General features: G+C 36.8%; 2 protein-coding genes across 2 annotated transcripts in view; one reads left to right on the top strand and one right to left on the bottom strand.

The window, feature by feature from the left end:
• ZNF804B (zinc finger protein 804B) overlaps positions 1–20,126 on the bottom strand; it is a 518,489-nt gene that overhangs the window by 471,421 nt on the left and 26,942 nt on the right. The window lies entirely within an intron of this gene.
• TEX47 (testis expressed 47) lies at positions 7,537–8,295 on the top strand. The gene has a single exon (XM_061166375.1). It carries the CDS (start codon positions 7,537–7,539, stop codon positions 8,293–8,295), a length of 759 nt encoding a protein of 252 aa, XP_061022358.1.

The following is a 20,126-nucleotide window of genomic DNA, read 5'->3' as shown; positions in this document are numbered from 1 at the left end:
CTCTCCCTTTAAAAAGAAATGCTTTTTAAATGCTCCCTTTAAAAGTATCATTGTAGCCTAAATCTTCATTACATTTATGGAATACAACAATATTTTAGCAGGCATTTCTGACTCTGAAATTGTGCCTTTCCAAACATCTTGAATACAGTTATTTATATCATTAAATGTGGCACCCACATATTATTTCCCTGTGTAAAAATATGTAATGGTTCTCTATTAAGCATCACTAAATTCAGATTCCTATAACTTTCTTGAATAGCTCTAGCACCACTTTACTCATTGAAACATATTTCCTCAAAAGTACTCTAGGAAGAAATATCATTTCCCTCTTTCAGTATTTATGTACACGTGTTCTTGTTCCTTCCTATAAGATAAGCAACTGAAGTGTCACATTACTAATTAGCCTTTTTGTCCTATGTCTTCCTTAACAGCAAGAGGAATTTGTTATGTCAGCAACTGTAAATTCCTTCTCAACTCTAAACTTTGTTTAGAGTTCATTTTGTTCATTCCCCACAGCACATTGATCAGAGTTAAACCAAAAGCAAGAACCAAAGTAGACATTACCTTATTGATGCTGTGTTCTAGTAAATATGATATATAGACCAGAGTAAATATTTGTACTGAAATTATAAAGATTACTCCAATCATAATTATATCCAATACTTTGGCCACCTGATGCGAAGAACTGACTCATTGGAAGGCCCTGATGCTGGGAAAGACTGAAGGCGAGAGGAGAAGGGGACAGCAGAGGAGATGGTCGGATGGCATCACTGACGCAATGGACATGAGAGTGAGTAGGCTCTGGGAGTTGGTGACGGACAGGGAAGCCTGGCGAGCTGAAGTCAACGGGGTCACAAAGAGTTGGACATGACTGAGAAACTAAGCTGAAGTGAATCATAATTATCTTTGTGTACAGAAAGATACTTATATATTTTTATTACTCAAAGATCCATTACTCAGAGATTTTTGAAAAACTAAATTGTGATTTGTTGTGTTGATGTCACATGACATAGAGCGCACAGCAAGTTTAAGTAAGCCATATATCTTTGGAGTTCTTCCAAACGTCAAATAACCAGAAAATAACTCTTGGAGGAAAAGTAACAAAGCTCAGAGTTTAGTTTTATTAGCAGTCTCCAACATCTCTGTATAGAAGGGATGATCCTAAAATATTTTCAAAGCACACGACACATGGATTCCATTCTCAGGCTCCACTCTACCGGCTGGACACAACAGCAATTTAGTAAAACACAGCATTTTAGTTTTTAATAGAGAAAAACCTAGGATCACTGAAGCATAATTACCCTATAATCTTTCTCCTCTATAATTTACTATCACATACTTTCATTCTTTACCGCCAAATGTTTTGAAGAGTAGTCTACTCTTTGACCACATTGACTAACTGATCAATTGCAAACTGGTTTCTCTCAGCCACTTTACTATTTTTTCAAGGCTCCAGGAAACCTGTAATTGCCAACATTAGTAGGTCACCTCAGTCCTCAAGTTTTTTGACCTCTCTAGAATTTTACTCTACCATCTACTTTTATACCTCTCTCTTATATTGACCTTCATGGCCCTGTGTTTCCTTTGTTCCGCACCTGTAATGCTCTGCCACCTCTTTCACTGAGTCCCATTTGCCCGCTTCTTAAAATTAGGTTTACATGGTTCTCTTCTCCACCTACATTGTCTCATTTCCTTTCATTATCTCACAATCATTTTGGTTCCCATGGTTTCAACTCTTCCCTCAATGCAGAAGACTATCTAATTTGCATCACAATCCAGACTTCTCCATTTCTCCAGACTCTAATTGCATTTATACCTGCACCTTTCTATGGCAACTCCATTTCAACATAATACATACAAACTATTTTTCTTCCAAAATCTAGGTTTTCTTCTTTATCCTCCATCTCTATTAAAAAAAAACAAAAACAAAACATAGACTTTGTAGTTACCGACATTCAAACCCACAGAGCATCTTTGTATCCTTGCATCTCTCACGTCTCAAGTCCAATTAAGTCATGAAAACCGTGGTGATGACATGCATATTTCCTCCATCTCAGCAACTCCTTTAGTTGAGATTCCAACTGTCCAACTGGACTAAAATTTTTAAAGTCCTACCTTTCTCTCAGTAGTATGCCTTAGGTTAGTTATGCAAACATTTCACTTCAAGTAAGGTTTTTCTGGACTCCTGCACTGTGTCTTGATAACTACTCCATCTTTCATCTCTATGTCTTCCTATCTTGACTCAGTCATTAGGCCCAAACACCCCTTGTTGAGCCTGATTTAGGATCCAACATTTTACAAATTCTATCCATCAGTGGGCTGATAAGTGAGCCTATCCCAGAGTCACAAGCAGAACAAAACGTGCATTACCTTTCATCGAATCATCACCACAGCCTTTTTTTTTTTTTAGTGTTAATTTCTTTTTCTAAACAGAACAATAATGTAGACAAGCTTAGTATATTATGAATATACAATGCAAACATCACCACCAAATTCCACTAATTTTAACATTTGGCTAGATTTCTCTCTACTCTGGTTTCTATATTTTAAACTAAAATTAGGATCACATAGTACATATAATTTTGTATATTATATCATTTACTTCAGAGAATGCCATTTTCCCTCCATTTAAAATATTCTTCAGAAATGGTTTCATGGCACCATAGTAATCCATAATTAATACATCTATTCAATTTTCAAAGTTTTCTTTTAATTCCATAATAACCATCTTTACATTAAAATCTTTGTCAATTTTATTTCTTTATGACATGTATCTGGAAGACTTAATCAAAGAGTATGAGTTTTTAAGCTTGTGATCTATACCATCAAATTGCTTTCCAGAAAAGCTAAACCAAAGTTGTCAACTGGCAGACAGTAAGGGCACTAATTTGCCAACTGCAGAATTCTGAAAAGTGCTCTGGCAGCCTCCAGTATCCCCCACCTCTAATTCCTCTGTACTTCACAGGCAACTTTCTAATACACAGTTAGGATTATGTGTGCTCAATGATTCTCTCCTACCTCTGAGCATGTGTCCGGGTTCTCCAAACACTGGATGCAACTTCCTTTCTTGTTTTCCACTCCCTTCTTCTGCTTACCCTCAAGTCTATGCCAGCAAATCTCCTCCAGGAGAGGCTTTTGCAAATATATAGAATTCCATTCTACATTAATTAAATAAGAACAGGAGTCAGCTTAAAAAAAAAAAGTTCTCCACAAGATGATTCTAATAGCCAAGGTTTAAATCACCACAAGCCAGACCATTCTGCCTTAAAGTGAAATAGACAGAGCTATTGGGAGAACCTGTCCAAAAGTCACTTTACTTTTAGCAGACCTCACTTTAAGTGGACCTCACTTTAAGTAGACTAACTCACACCTTTTAGGGCTAGAGACCAGGAATCAACAATTTAACAAACCTGCAGATTCTGTGGTCGAGAACTACTCTAGCCAAGCCAGACTATTCTCATTTTCTTAATGAAGTGAATGTATGTATTCTGCTCTCTATGCTTCAAGCTTACAGTCTTTTCCAAACCCTCCCTGACCCCCATCTCTACTCTACCATCACCCACCAGACATACAAATCACATCTTTTTGCATGCCTGGCTTTGCTGATTCTTCCAGAAACATTTAATTGTTCTGGCATTTGTGTTTTCAAGTTCATTGTTTGTCTTTACTGTAGTATTTCTTCTCTCCAGCCCTGTATTAAATGTAATTGTGTAGACTTTAAGCTCCACTAAGAGGATTGAGTTTTTCATGTGCAGGTACAATATCTGACTCACAAGAATACCTCCACACTGTCTGGCATACTTTTCTACAAAGACTAGACATCTGTTAAATGCTTATACTAAATAACAAAGTATTTCTAGCCTGAATCTCCTTGATAAATAATTACCAAACACTGTTCCATAATGTTTTTGCCAAGAGAAAAAACACTCGAGAATTAAACTAGTTTCCCTTTTTTTTGTAAATCTTAAAACACCTAAATATTCTCTTGGTAACTAAGCTTGCTCTGGTTTGCTCTGCTAAATCAAGTATGCTTTGTCTACTTAATAACTTATATATACCTGAACTACTGTAAAAATAAATCAACTATGTACCACATGGATGTTTGCTCAGTCTTGTTCAGCTCTTTGCAACCCCAATGGACTGTAGCCTTACAGGCTACTTTGTCCATAGACTTTTCCAGGCAAGAATACTGGAGTGGGTTGCCATTTCTTACTCCAGAGGATCTTCCCAAGCCAGGGACTGAACCCATGTCTCCCGCATTCACAGGAAGATTCTTTACCACAGTGCCACCTGGAAAGCCCAAATTAACTATACATCAATTAAAAAAATAATAATAAAATGCTTAGTGAAAAGTTCTACCCAAGTTGTTAGGCATTTAGAGTGTTCTGTTTCCCAAGTACATGAGCACAAGTGAAGGGTTAGAGTGGGATCTGATATTCCAGGTAGAAATCAAGTTCAGCTCATCATGATGTTCTAAAGTAATGAATTCAATGCTGTTCTCTACAATATTGTAAAGCAATTAGCCTCCAACTAATAAAAATAAATGGAAAAAAATAAATTCACATTTAACATTTAAAAAAAATAAAGTAATGAATTCAAAAAGCTTACACAAAGCCACTCCCCAGTTGTTTCCCTGAAGGCCATGCCCAAATATGAACTCTCTTATTAAACTTTCTAAGATATCCCAGCCACCTTTCTACCTTGGTGTTCTAAAGCACAAACATTTGTCTGGTTTTATTATGTTTTTCATAGACATCTCCCACCCCAATGGACTCTAAACCCCTAAAATTAGCAACCAGGTGTTTTCCACATTTGTGATTCTTACAGTGAAAATGATATTATCTGGTGCATCAAAGGTGTAAATAAATCCAAAAATGAGTGAGAAATTAAAGGCAGTACATCAATTTTTTGGATCACAGGTATAATATAGTTTTCCTTTCAATTTACTTTATTAAAACCATATGCTAACTTCCATTTGCAGTGGAACTTTCATGTCATAGAAGAGCAAAAAATGACCCTCTGATCATGAAAAGACAGAATTATTCATCTTCTCTTTACCCCAGGTATACAGATTAGGGAGGCTGTTGAGAGCATGTTTAAATTGTGTGCAAGGTACTTGCATACCCCATACCTTAGTTTCCTCTTCTATAAATTCCTGGCAAAATTAGATGTTCTTGGGGGATTCCCTGGTGGTTCAGATGGTAAAGAATCCACCTGCAATGTGGGAGACCTGGGTTGGATCCCTGGGTTGAGAAGATCCCCTCGAGAGGACATGGCAACTCCAGTATTCTTGCCTGGAGAATCTCTTGGACAGAGGAGCCTGGCGGGCTACAAGCCCTGGGGGCACAGAGAGTTGGGCACTGAATGACTGAGCACATCACACAACTGTAGGAAAGACAGCAGGGGAATAACAGTGGTATGTGTGTTCTGAAAGAAGATATGCGGGAAGCTCTAAATTTTCAGCTAGAGATGAAAATTATTAATATACGTGATTGATTGACAGAGAAGGAACATGTGTGCTTGGGTTGGGGAGCAGACAGAATAGAGTGGTTCTTACAATTTTCAGAGACCTGTGCCTCTGAAATAAGAAGTATATACCAACATTTAGTCATGAACCAAAAAAGATGTTGAAGAAATGGTAGCCATGCTAATGAAAGAAATAAAGACCAATGGCAGGAAGAATAACATGGAGGTAAAAGATTGCTTAGAAAAAAAAAAGCTAATTGGCAGTACTCATTTCAAAATAAACTATATTCTGCTTCTTGCACCCACACAAAAGTGAAATCAAACTTGCCAAAAGGAATTTACCAATTGTCAAGCAAAAAATTGGCAGCTCTCGTTATACTTGCTACAAATGAACAAGATGAATACTCTCCATGAATCGCATTCAAAGCTGTCTAAAATCCTGAGTAGCATCCCAATAGTTGGATAGTCTATATTTTATTATTTTTTTTTATAGCCTGACTTGCTTTCACAACAGACTTGAATCATCTAAAAGAAGAGACTTGAGTTCGATCCCTGGGTTGGGAAGATCTCTGAGGGAGGGTATGGCAACCTACTGCAGTATTCTTGCCTGGAGAATCCCCACGGACAGAGGAGCCTGGGGGGCTACAGTCCATGGGGTTGCAGAGTCAGACACAACTGAAACTACAAAGCACAGCACATTTGTTCTTGACTAGATGCTTACATGACAGGGTAATAACCAATTAACGGTATTTAATCTGTTCTACTTGTCTTACAAAGACAAGAGGACATTGGGAGATTGTTTCTTCAGAAACATTTGGTTCCAGAGCATAAAGGTGCACGCTGAGAAAAATAGCAGAAGGAATCTAGAGTGTTCTAAAGTGAAAGGTTAGAAAGAAATTTTAAAACAAAACTCTATAATCTGATATTCCATGTAGAAATCAAGTTCAGCTAACTGCATGCAAGGTACATAACTAATCCATGCTTTGGTTTCCTCTTCTATAAATTGTGGACAAAAAGAAGAGAAAATGTCTGGGATTTCCAGGTCCACCATCTAGCTGAGTTGCCAGGGTACTTTGGCCCTTTAATACCATTGACATTCTGATTTCCCAGGGCACCATGGAAACCAGAATAGAACCCAGGACACCTGAGAGCACCCAAGATACTGGCAGTTGCAAGAGTGACGGAGGACCAGTGGGACCTCGAGGACAAGTAAAAGGGAGAGGCACTTGAAGAAAAAAGGATATGTTAAGTTGACGTGCAGGGAAGAGAAAAAGATTGGTAAGAAGACTAAGTCAAAAGTAACAGAATTTTTTATCTCACCCCTACAACAACAACAAAAGAAAAAGAGCCATTTCTGAGGTCTATTGATACAAGTTTAAAAAAAAAAGAACCCAAACTACTTACTTCAAAAGTTCACTCTAATTATCCAAGCAATACTACTAACTTTCACTGTACTGAGTAAAGGTTAAAGAAGCCAATTAGTAGTTAAGAGATCCCCAGATGTTTAAAAATTTATTGATCAGTTAAATGTATAAATTGAGGAATTGTCATAAAAGATATCCTTTAAAAATTTTGACCAAAAAGAATCTGTATTTACCATTACATAAATGAAAAGACATTTTAATGTAATGCCAAGGCTACTGTTAGTATCAGTGGATACATTCATCTTTGTGTGTGTGTATATATGGCTCAAGATGGGGAGAAAAAAATTCTATAAATTAAAAAATAATAATAATATAAACAACGACACAGTGAACTTATTCTAGATTAAGCTCTATCTTCTTCCTACCACCCAGTTTGTTGGAAAGTTTCTTTCTAGGATATGTGTTAGTTATCTCATTGTAAATTTTAAAACAAAATTCTATATTATTCTTGTTTCAACAGTCTCTTTTATTCCAAAGACACTATTTATTGATAACACTTGGAAGCATTTGAACAACTAAGCTTTTTTTTTTTTTTTTTTGTCACAAGAAACAAAAGTGAGTTTATCACCAAAGAAGTAACCTGGTAATGTAACTATTGTAATAAGCTAAAAACCGGTATCATCTGGCAGAATAAATAAGACTCATCATGTCCTTTGGAGCCCATCCCCGAAAGGCCAACAAAAAGAATTTGCCACTGGAAACTCTAATGCCACAAGTTCCACGTAGCAATTACTTGCAGTTTCAGGAAGAAAAGCAAAGACTACAACTAAAGAAATTCCTTCTTCATAGGATGTTCCTAGTGGCCAGGATAACAGCAAACATAGAAAAAAAAGATATTGCTGACTACTACGAACAATTGTTTCAGTCAATTTTGAAACGTCATATAGGAGAAGCAGTGACAGGATTATTGCTCATATATCCTAGGTCCATTCTGCATATCCTGGAGTCCTCCAGTGGTACTTTTTACCAAATTCTTTTAGATTACCTGAGCCATAAAAAGGATGAAATGGAATTTTTTATCCAAGGAATGAAGATTATAGTCATGTCCCACAATATCCCAACAAGGCTGTTTATGCAGTGGCATGTTTCAGTAGTAAAAGCGCCGGTCATGTATCTAGATGATGTGACACAGACACAGTCCCTACAAGAGGTCATGACAGAATTTCTCATCCAAACACACAAACTAGCACTTCACCTTTTTAAGACTGTGAAATTGAACCCTAAAGGACCAGGCGACAGTTTGCACCAAGCTGCACCTGAATTACTCCTCCCAGAACAAATAATAAAGTACTTGTGCAACTCTGCAGAATTAATGGACCCAGAAGGTTTTATAAACATGTACAATAAACCCATACATGTCACATTGGATTCTGAGGTGGTATGGCCCGCTCCTTCCCGTTTCTAGAATGAAGAGAGATGATGTGGTCAATGTGGTCAAATCTCTTAAGGAATGTATGCTACTTAAATAAAAGGAAAATATGCCTAAAGCTCTCTCCTTAAAAAAGAAACAACATGGATATCTACACAAAGGTAATAGATTAATCTTTTAAAAATATGTTTACTTAAACTTGAAAATTTATCTGGTCTAATATTAAATTCAACACATTATTTTCAAGGGTGATGGGTTTTATGAAGGTTATAAGTTTCTCAAAGGCTTATATCATTTTGATGGAAAAACTTAATTTTTTAATGAAAAATAGAGATGAAAGAGGACAAACACTAGATTCAGATTCTCATTCATTCTCTCAACTATCAGTGAGAAGCTGTTACCACATAGTAATGTGTTCTAAGACTATACTATTTCAGGGAAAAATACAGCCCTTCAGTTGATTGCAACCTAAAGTTGGAGGCAAATGTGTGTAAAACTAAATATGGTTTATGATATGATATGTGATTGTTATTTCAGTAGCAGTATGTAGGAAAGACTGTAACAGCACAAGTGAGGGAGCAATCTCTATATGTATGATCCCTGAACTCAGAAAACAAAACCTAAACTTTCAAAATAGTTTCAAACTCTCATATTCTAGATGACATAATCAAGAATATTGAGGCAATTATAAAGCTAAAGAACACAATAGTTTTTTGAAATGACCAGAAAATGCCCTGTCAGAAAGCACTGAATTCTTTCATGCAAATCATTTACTGAGCACCATTCACAGGACAGACACTCATGACAGGGATATGTGAGGATGAGTCCTCCCTTGGAAAGTCTTTGTAAGATAAACAAATTGGTTATTTTTCCATTTAATTCCTAGATAGCAATTAATTTTCAAATTAATTAATTATTTCTGGCTGTGTTGGGTCTTCATAGCTACTCGGGCTTTTCTCTAGTTGTGCTGAGTGGGGGCTACTCTCTGGCTGTAATATGCAGGCTTCTCATGGTGGTGGCCTCTCTTTTTGCAGAGCACAGGCTCTAGCGCGTGGGAGTTTCTGCAGTTGTGGTTCCTGGGCTGTAGAGTGCGGGCTCCGTAGTTCTGGTAGACAGGCTTAGTTGCTCTGTGCCATGTAGGATCTTCCAGGACCAGGGATCAAACCCTTGTCTCCTACGTTGGCAGGCAGACTTTACCCCTGAGCCACTGGGCAAGTCCCCGTTAACTAAGTTCAAAATAATTTTTTTAAAGCATTGATTGTAACTTCATTCTAGCTGGAGAAGGGTCAACATACTTGTTTAATATAGCTCAAATGAACAGCACAGGAATTTTGTATAATTATGGGACAGTCGGAAAGTTAATAAATATGTATTGGCAACTGGAACCAAAACCCCAAGTCAAACTACAAATTAGACAACAAAGGGTTAAGGGGTTTTGTTAGGTTCAAGTTTGTTTTCTTTGTTTCTAGTTGCTAAGTTGTGTCCAACTCTTTTGCAACCCAATGGACTATAGCCCACCAAGCTCCTTTGTCAATGGGATCTTCCAGACAAGAATGCTGGAGTGGATTGCCATTTCCTTCTCCATGGATAGCAGTTAATTATATGCAGTTCCTATACAACTTACTTCAAGTTGGTCTCCCCCTTCCTTTACTAAGGTTAATGCTTTTTTGCACTATTTAAAATTTTCTAGTTTAAGCAATTAAACAACATAAATGTCTTACTACTTCAATGATATTTATCCCCAGATTGCTTCAATATCCTATGAAACAGACTTTGGACTGAATAGAGGAAATACTGTTATAACATTTTAGTTTACTGTTTATTTCAGTCACTTTTTGGGAAAAAAGCCATTTCAGTACTCACCTCAGATTTGTCATATGCAGAAAATATAATTTGCTCCATATCAGAATCAAATTTCAGGAAAGATCATTCCTATTTTCTAATTTAGTAAAATAGATTTAGAAAAAGGATGGCATTTTTCACTTTAAGCTGAACTTGAAGTTCCTTTCATTTAAATTTAATTACAAAAACTATATTTAGAGAAAAAACTCTTCCAATTAAGAAAGAATACATAATTTATAAACATTTTATCAATTTGGTAAATATTAAACACCTAATATTCAGCAATGTGTTTTTACTCTGAACTATGAGAAGTCACCTATTAGATACTAAGTATTTACTTGACAAAATGAGTTTAGAGTAAAAGCTTTCCAGGCCACAAAAAAAAAAAGAAAGAAAGAAAAAACCAGAAGAATAAAGGAAGAGAGGTAGGGAGGAAAAAAAGAAAGCGAGTAAGCTTCAGTCTTAGTCTTTGAATGTAGAAGAGCAAATGAGCATATTTAAGTGAACAGATACAAGCAAAAGCAGGAGAGAGAAAATGAACCATAAATGTTCATTGGAGCAGATGAATCCATGTAACAGGGTAAATTTTGTTTGGGAACAATATTTTCTAAAGTGAATAGAAGTAGTTTATAAGTAAAACTACCTATCTGAGTAGATAAAAGTACGGCACATTATGTTCTCAAAAAAAAAAAAAAGACCACTGCAATATATCTCACCCCATATGCTCTTACAATATGACCTTAAACACTTCTCATCGCCTGGTGGGTTCTGAGTCCCTTCTCCTTGAAATCAGGTAGACCTTTGTGACTGCCTAGACCAACACTACAACAGAAGTGACCCAATGTGACCTCCAAGGTCTTAAAAATCGCCTTGCACTCTGCCTTGATCACTTGAATGGAACCTAAAATATGCTGTGAGCAATCCAAGCAGGTTTCTAGATAACATCCCCAGCTGAGGTTCCAGCCAACAGTCAGTATCACCACTAGACATGTGACTGAGTGAACCTTCAGGTAATTCCAGACTCTAGGCTCCCAGCCAACCCTGGATTTCAAGCCAGAGCAGCTGACACCGTGTGGAGGAGCGGCGTAGAGATGGACTGTTCCCACCGGGCCCTGTCTAAGCTGAAGATCTGTGAACAGCAGAAATTCTTGTGTTGACTCAGCTGCTAAGTTTTGAGTGGATGTTTATAATAGCAGTCTGGAACAACAATATATAACAGGAATAATTTTATATGTATATTTTATTTATGTATATATGTGTATATATATGTATTTTTATATATTTATTTATTTATATATGTACGTATGTATTTATTCACTCATGTATGCAACTAATATTTTGTAAATATTTACTAGGGGACCAAGCACTGTGCTAGTCACTGGGTATAGAGGCAGAAGTAAGATGTGTGTAATCATAAGGAAATTATAACCCTCATTGGGGTGAGAATTACTTCTTCAGACTTCCTAGCATAGACCTTTTATTGATCTATAATACTTTCTGGTGTGAAACATACAGACAGAAACTTAATTCATCTAGTCAAAGAAAAACATAAAAAACTTGAGTCATTTTTGAAAGAAGTTATAGAAAATTTCTAAATGAAAACACTGATTTACTTAGTAGACTATTATTTTACATTTAAAGGATTTTTGAAGTATCAATTGTGAAAACTGGAAAATAAGCACAAAGTGAGTATAAATAAAACTACTTATTTGTTAAGTGAACATTTTAGAATGAATTTATTCATATGAAAGTAGTTACCTTTAGGAGAGTTTAAACTCATTTCAGTGATGGCATCATTACTAAAAACGTTGTGTGACTCTTTTATGACAGATAAGAAGGTTTATAAATCAAAGGGAGTTAAAATATCTTAGTGATATCTAGTTTTTTGGACCCCAAATAATATATCTTCCAATTTGGTGACCTGCTTCCCTAACAGTTCAGTTGATAAATAATCTGCCTACAATGCAGGAGAACCCGGTTTGATTCCTGGGTCGGGAAGATCCGCTGGAGAAGGGATAGGCTACCCACTCCAGTATTCTTGGGCTTCCTTTGTGGCTCAGCTGGTAAAGAATCTGCCTGCAACATGGGAGACCTGGGTTCAATCCCTGCAGTGGGAAGATCCCCTGGAGAAGGAAATGGCTACCTACTCCAGTACTCTGGCCTGGAGAATTCCACGGAGGGTATAGTCCATGGGGTCACAAAGAGTCGGACACAACTGAGCCACTTTCACTTAATATTCAACCTTCATTCATAGAAAAACTTGTTTTTAAATATTGAACTCCCTCTCAAAGGAAAATCTGCTGACACTGAACATATTAAAAGGGTGTGACACTGCCTCCAAGGGGAAGCACAAATAAGTTTCCAATAACAGCTGCATTATTGGGAGTCCTATAGAGCTCACCCATATCACATCTTTAAAGGGGACAACACTCATTTAGCTGTGTCTGTTTCAGTATAATGATAAAATGCAGAAATACTATACTCATATCTTACAAATGTGATTTAATTTGATCAAATCCAAAAATGTAGCTCATTAAACATTAGAAAGTCTCATAAGGTAATTTTCACCCCAATGAGGATTATAGTTTCCTTACAATTACACTTTACATAAAACCAGGGTACAGAAGTTAAACTGAAAAGAAAATGAGCATTTAAATACGGAACATACAGTGTTCACTGTCCATGTAACAATGACCATGTAACACGTACTCATATATAGTCAAGGAACATATGACATTTATATGGCCAGCACCATTCTAATACATTTGTTTTGATACCTATAACTTTACAACAGAGTGACAGGTTGACTTTCTTCTTGTTTCAAATGTGACCGAGGACTTTCAGAAAGATTCTAGTTTTCTTGAAGGACAACTGAAATAATGTTATTTGGAAGGAAAAACTCTCCCAGGGTGAATTTTAAAATTCATACTGTCTTCATTTTAATTAAAGAAGCATCTGGATTCCTTCCTGGAGAATTATTGCTTAATACAAAGAGATTTTTACATTCAGTGACTTTATCATAACTTTAACACCATAACACCACATTTCAATTCAGTGAAACCTATCTGTAGCAGAGAACTCCCCAAACTTCCATGAGGAAGTGGAAATGGGACAGCTTAACACCAACTGAAAATAGCAAGTACTTTAAGGCTATTTTACAGTTGTAGTGACTTAATGTAGAATTAGAGTTCTCCCCCTTGTGGTCAATTATGTAAATTTCCAGATTACCTGCTGACAGGATTTATACAATAAACACAGTGCATAGTTTTGAAGAAAATATAGAGAAACCTCAAAGGTGTCTGTCAAATGTCTGTTCTACCCTTCCCCCCAACCCCTCACTCTTTTGCAGAAAAAGACATTAAGCATTTTGCCCACAGTAAAAGCAACAGTTGGTAACACTAGTCCCCGATCTCCACTTCATCACTTTAAGTAATTAACTGTAGTCAGGATGGCTAGTGCTCTAGATTTGACTCTAAGTGCTCGTGGCGCTAGTGGTAAAGAACTTGGTGCCAATGCAAGGGACTTAAGAGAAGTGTGTTCAGTGATCCCTGGGTCAGGAAGATCCCCTGGAGGAGAGCACGGCAACTCACTCCAGCATTCTTGCCTGGAGAATCCCATGGACAGAGGAGTCTGGCAGGCTACAGTCCAGACGATCACTAAGAGTCAGACACCAGTGAAGCGATTTTAACACAAACACAGCTCTCTCCACTACTACGCCACAACCCTTCTGTGCTCCAACCCTCACATAATGCCTTTTCTAAACATCTGACTGACATCTCCATCTCCACGTGTTCTGGATAGAATTCATCATTCCTTGTCTCTGTTATTCCTTCAGTCTGCTCCCTGCATTCCCCATTACTCTAAAATGGACACTCTCCACACAGTTGCTAAATCAGAACTTGAAAGTGAAAGTTGCTCATTTGGGTCTGACTCTTTGTGACCCCATGGACTATACAGTCCATGGAATTCTCCAGGCCAGAATACTGGAGTGGGTGGCTTTTCCCTTCTCCACGGGATCTTCCCAATCCAGGGATTGAACCCAGGTCTCCCGTGTTGCAGGCAGATTCTTTACCAGCTGAGCCACAGGGAAATATCCAAAACTACAGAAATTTGTAGCCTCTCCCTTCACCAATGGCTCTTCCGGACCCAGGAAACAAAATGGGGTCTCTTCTATTGCAGGTGGATTCTTTACCAACTGAGCTATCAGAGAAGCCAAAAAAAGAAAGAAAAAAAAAATCAGAACTTGAGTATTGTCCTAATTTCCTCCCTTCCCTTTTATCTCACTGACAGGTAATCAATCCAAGCCCCACCCATTTTTTACACAGTGTTTCATGTCTGGCCTTGTTTTTGTGACATCCTTAGGGATCTCCCTCACTCCAATCTTTCTTCCTCCTCTCTGTCTTTCTACTCTGTGTAGTATGTCTATCAAAGTTAAATGCAGTATAGCAGAAGAGGTAGAGAACCCACCTATGGCATTGAACTGCTGTATTGAAAGCTGGGTCTGAGAATTTGTAGAGCCGTAATTTGCTTCTTTACCTTTTTGCACCTCAGTTTTCTCATCTACAAAGTGAGTGCAGTAAATAGTACCTACATTATAAGATTGGTTATGGATACTGCGTGAAATAATGGTGTAAAGATCCTAGCATACAGTAAGTAATAATAAAAAATTATTTCTCTGATCAAAATTCTTCAATGGCTTCCATTTCATCAAGATAAAAAGCAAAATTCTAAAATGATCTCCAAAGCCTTGATTTTCTGATCCTTGCTTACAAAGTGACCCACCCTCATCTGTAACCATCCTCTTTCTCACACTTTGTTCTGTAATGATTTACTAATATTTTCATGCTTTTTGTCTAACTTCCTTCCTCACTTCTCTTAGCAAAGTTCTGCTTATTGATTAAATCTTATTTCCTCTGTGAAGCCTAGTGAATTCAAGATACTCTTTTCTGTCTTCATTGTACATGATCCTCAACCACATTTTGGCAAGTCTTCTGTGTTATTGCTGCTATTTAATGTTTTATTCATTTCCCAACAACTTGTAAACAATAATCATGAGATTTTTTTGATATTTGTATCTTTAGCTCCTCATTTTTAAAAGGAATCATTTAAAATATCTGTAAGAATTTCTCCATAAGGTTAATTCTACCTTTATCAAAATGGTTATGAAATTTCAATATATTAAAATATCCCTATCTGACCCATCAGGGTTTGGCCATTGTTCATGAAGCTCTCTAAAATAGCAAGTCAAAACATGGTGACACCTTCTCTGAAATCTTCAGTTTTAAGCACATAATAATTTCTTATTCCCAAATTTGGAAGGATACTAAGAATATATTCTGGGAGTGATTCAGTTGAATTTTTTTTTACATATATAGTACTATCTATTGAAAAAAGAGCTCATTCCCAATTCACTTAGTTAAAAATACTTTCTGAATAAACTACTAGTAAAGTATATGACCTTTATTCCATATTTAAGAGTGACTTATTTATGTTCTTTAAGTCCTTTTTACAGTATCTATACTTACCTGTTGTTTGAGACATACTCTTGATAAGACTAAAATTTATACCCATACTTGCTTAGGTTATTATAAATTTGACTCCATTTTAACTATGTAATTTGCATTTCTGATCTGTTTTTATAATACTCAGCTATTTTTGAGGACATTTTTTTAAAAACAAGACATTAAATGTAAAGTGTTGATTTATGAAGGGAAAAATAAATGTCTGCGTACTGAATATATTTACATTGTTACCAAAATCCACACTAATGTAATGATCTCCTCTCAGGGATCTCTCTGACTCAAGTCTCACGTTCCTCCTCCCTCTCTTCCCAGTTTATATTCTACTTTGCATTTTGAAATAAAAAATAATAGATTACTCAACAAGATGGTGCATTTTACCATAGACAAAAACTACACACCTTGTAACATTTTAATTCTTTGATTCTTCACTTGCAGTACTATAAAGTGACAGTTCTTAAGCACTTACCCTATCCTCACCAAAATCAAAATAAAAAAAAAACCAAAAAACATTAAAGCAAGATGACTGATCTCTTCTATGCACTCTCATTATGTGCTCTTGAACAAGTGATTTATTCCTTCAGGGATCTCTGCTCATCTACACTGTAGATTCTACAAGCATCATAAAAAAAGCACATGAGCCCTTGAACTTATCCAAAAACATGGGCAAAAGGAAAGACTATGTTAACTTACAATCAGTCAGAGGGTAGGATTAAGTATTTTTATTTAAACATTTGAAATCTAATGTCTGAATGGATGACTAATTCACCCTATCAGAGAGTATTTGTGGTGAAATACCAACATCTTCCTTTTAAAAAAAAAATCTATCTTATTGTATTCATTTAAGTGAAAAGATGGATGGGACTTTGAAAAGCCAGGAATTGATATACGAGATTATGAAATCTAAATATTAAGTGTGGTAGCACTGTGGAGTCAGAAGATACAGTGAAGAGTGGGACATTTTTATTTAAGGTTGATGAGATTTTAAGCAGAGCATAATCAGATTGGTTTGGCTGCTGAGTGGAGAGTGAGCTGGCAGGGGACATGGTGGTGCAGATAGACTCTTTAGCAGGTTGTAACAAATTTTCTAGCAGGAAAAGATAATAGCCTGGACTAGATTAATGATAGTGAAAATGGATCTAGGAGACCAATTTGAAAGCTAATCAAGAGGTAAATGAACATAGGTTATGAGGGAGAGAAAAGTGTCAAATACATTAGTTTTTATAGTTTTTTCAACAGGATAGTATTATTCCTGAGTTAGAAAATATACAAGGAGTATAGAGTTTGTAGGAAAATATTGTCCATTTAATTAATGACATGTAACCAAATCAGACTGGAACAATCTTTGTTTGATATTTCCATTATTAATATCTTTGGATGAACTTTAGAGCATATGCATTTTATTAAATCTGATACATATGCATTATATTAAATCTGATACTTTGTTGAAATAGATAAATAGTAAGGTATGTTTTCTGATATAAGTAACTTCTAGGAAAGCAAAGTGAATGAAAACAGTGTGGTAAATTAAAGAAAAAAAAGCTGAAGAAGAAATTACCCCCCAAATTACCCTGTATTCTAATATTCACCACCACAGCTCCCCTGAATCTTATATCTATATTTAGTGCAGCCAAAAATAAACAGCACTTATTGAGCTTAATTCCTTCCCTTATTCAAATAAAAGTCATTGCAAACATTTAATTCAATAATTATTTATCGCCTTCTATAGATGCAGTCATGTGTTAGGAGCCATGTAAGCCACAAACATAAAAGGTTCCATAGAGTTCCCTCCAGATCCATTGACATACCATTTACTCCATTTGCAATAAAAATTTAAGTGAAAATGTATACTTTGGCATTTTATTGAAATGACTTGCCTCTTGCTTTTCTCATACAATGAATTTTATTATCTCTCTGCATTTGTCATTCAGCAAGTATGAACTGGAAAACTGTGTCAGACAGTTTGTCAGTCATGGGGGCTCAGGAGTGCAATGTAATCACAAGCAAATACATATCATTTCTACCTTAGAGAGTATACAGTCTCTGTCTCCCACTACCCCAAACACATAAAAGAAAATGAAACAATTATGATAATTGTTATCACAGTGGGTATACAAATTGCAATGGTTTCCTTTCCTAACTTTACCTTGTTTAAAGGATCAGGGGATGCTTCTGAGGGGGGGGAAAATACAAGGATTTCTGAAAGTTAAATAGCAGTGAGCCAAATAAAAGGCAAGGAGTAGGAGGGGAGTGTTCCTGGCAGAGGATATATATATACATATCCTAGCAGAGGGACGTTCTAAAACCTAAAGGCAAGAAGAGTCACAGTGTGCTAGAAGAATGGAAAGAATTTCCATAAGTGAAGACCTGAAATATGAAGGGAAATCACAAGAGATGAGACTAGATAGCAGTTAGGCATGCATGCATGTGTGCGTGCCAAGTCGCTTCAGTCATGTCTGACCCTGCGGCCATATGGACCGTGGTGCACCAAGCTCCTCTATCCATGGGATTCTTCAGGCAAGAACACTGGAGTGGGTTGCCATGCCCTTCTCCAGGGGATCTTTCCAACCCAGGAATCAAACCCGTGGCTCCTGTCTCCTGCATTGACAGATAGGTTCTTTAGCTCCACCTGGGAAGCCCTTAGTATTTGGGCAATGGACCAGATTATACAGACACTTAAAGTTACATAATTACCATGATTTCTTCTCAAGTGAAACAGGATACAGACACGGTTTAATCATGGAAGTGCCCTGATTAGAAATGCATTAGAGAAGGACCACTTGGAATTAAGAGAAGAGCCTGGAAGTGAACTGGGGAACTAGCCAGGATAGATATGCTAATTAGGAGACCATTACAGTATTTAAGGAAAGAAATGATAGGAAAGCTAAGATAATGATAGGAAATGCAAAGATCATGGATACAAGAATAGAAAGAGGAAGCAAAAATCAAGAGGGCGTATCTTGATACTTGATTGAAAGAGGAAAGTGTGAAGAGAAAAGCATCAAGGACGAAAAGCAGTTGACAGATGGTGGTGTCTTGCTCTGAGACAATAATACTGGAAGAGAAGCAAGCTGGAGTGGCACAGGGAGTAAGAGGAAGTTTTCCACTTGGAGGGTGTTGAATTTGAAGTGTATGAGAAACATCAATATGTAACTCCCAATAAGAGAAGTAGATACATTGTCCTGAAGCTCAGGAGATAGACCATGCTTGGAGATAGAGATTTGAAAATCACAAAGACAACGACTGATGCTTCAAGAGTAATACTATCATCTGGGACAAGTATACAGAGTGCAAGAGAAGAGAGCCTATTTCAAAATCCCAAGGAAGGCAAAGGGCAGAAGAATATGGACTCACAAAGAAGCCTAAGAGCTCATTATTTAAATTGCCCAGAAGCAGACAAAAGAAGAGCAGAAGAGGGCCGTAGTGTCATGGATGCCAAAGGAAAATATTTCCTAAAGAAGACAGTATTTATCCGCATCAACTACTGCAACAAAGTCAAGTGAGAAATGGACTGAAAAGGTAGATTTTATGACAAGGAGGTCATTGGTGACTTGGAAAGAGTGACTTACATAGTTTAGGAGGCAAAAGAAGGATGCACCAGGCTCAGGAGTGAGTATTAGGTAAAAAAATAGACTAATAGACACACAACATTTCTAAAGACTTGGGTATTGAGTTGTTAGTGAATTTGTAGCATCAAATGGGGAATATAATAGCCCTTTTTAAAAATCCTTTTTGTTAAAAGGAAGTGAAGTGAAGTGAAGTTGCTTGGTCGTGGCCGACTCTTTGTGACCCCACGGACTGTAGCCTACCAGGATCCTCAGTCCATAGGATTTTCCAGGCAAGAATACTGGAGTGGGTTGCCATTTCCTTCTCCAGGGGATCTTCCCGACCCAGGGATCGAACTCAGGTCTCCCGCATTGTAGGTAGACGCTTTACCGTCTGAACTACCAAGGAAGCCCTTGTTAAAAGGAAGACCACCGATTTATACAGGTTTCAAGGAAAGAATCTGTGATTTTATGTGAAATTAAACATCTAATCATGGCCCAAAGGGTAAAAAGCTCTATTCAGTTTCAAAATGCAAAAATACAGTCTTGCACCATAAAGGTCTTCAAGTGACTCTTTATACAGTTCTGGACAAGAAATTTTGCTCAATAAACATTTGGGTTAGATAAAGAATTGCACTAATCTCTAGAAAAAACCTAAATGCACAGAAAGTGACTTTAGAATACGTGTGAGCTCTGATGTTAGAACTCAAAGTTTGGGTTATTTTATTGGTATTTCTGAAACTAAGTCTACCTTAAATCAAATTCCCTTGCCAAGTTTATGATTAATCTCTATTCCCTTTCTTGTCCGACTCCTGTTCCTGTCAAGATTGATGAGTTTCAAAGAAAAGGGGGGACTGAAGCCAAGCAGAACCCTGAGAGAGAGTCCCAAGTAAATATGTCTTTCTGTTTATAGAAAAAAAGGCTTTAGAGTCCTAGAACTTCACTCAGTTCCAAAGAACGG

The sequence above is a fragment of the Dama dama genome, chromosome 18 (genome assembly GCF_033118175.1).
Source record: "Dama dama isolate Ldn47 chromosome 18, ASM3311817v1, whole genome shotgun sequence".
Taxonomy (NCBI): Eukaryota; Metazoa; Chordata; class Mammalia; order Artiodactyla; family Cervidae; genus Dama; species Dama dama.
The sequence above is the reverse complement of the archived record's forward strand: the minus strand, read 5'-3'. Positions and strand labels throughout refer to the sequence as shown.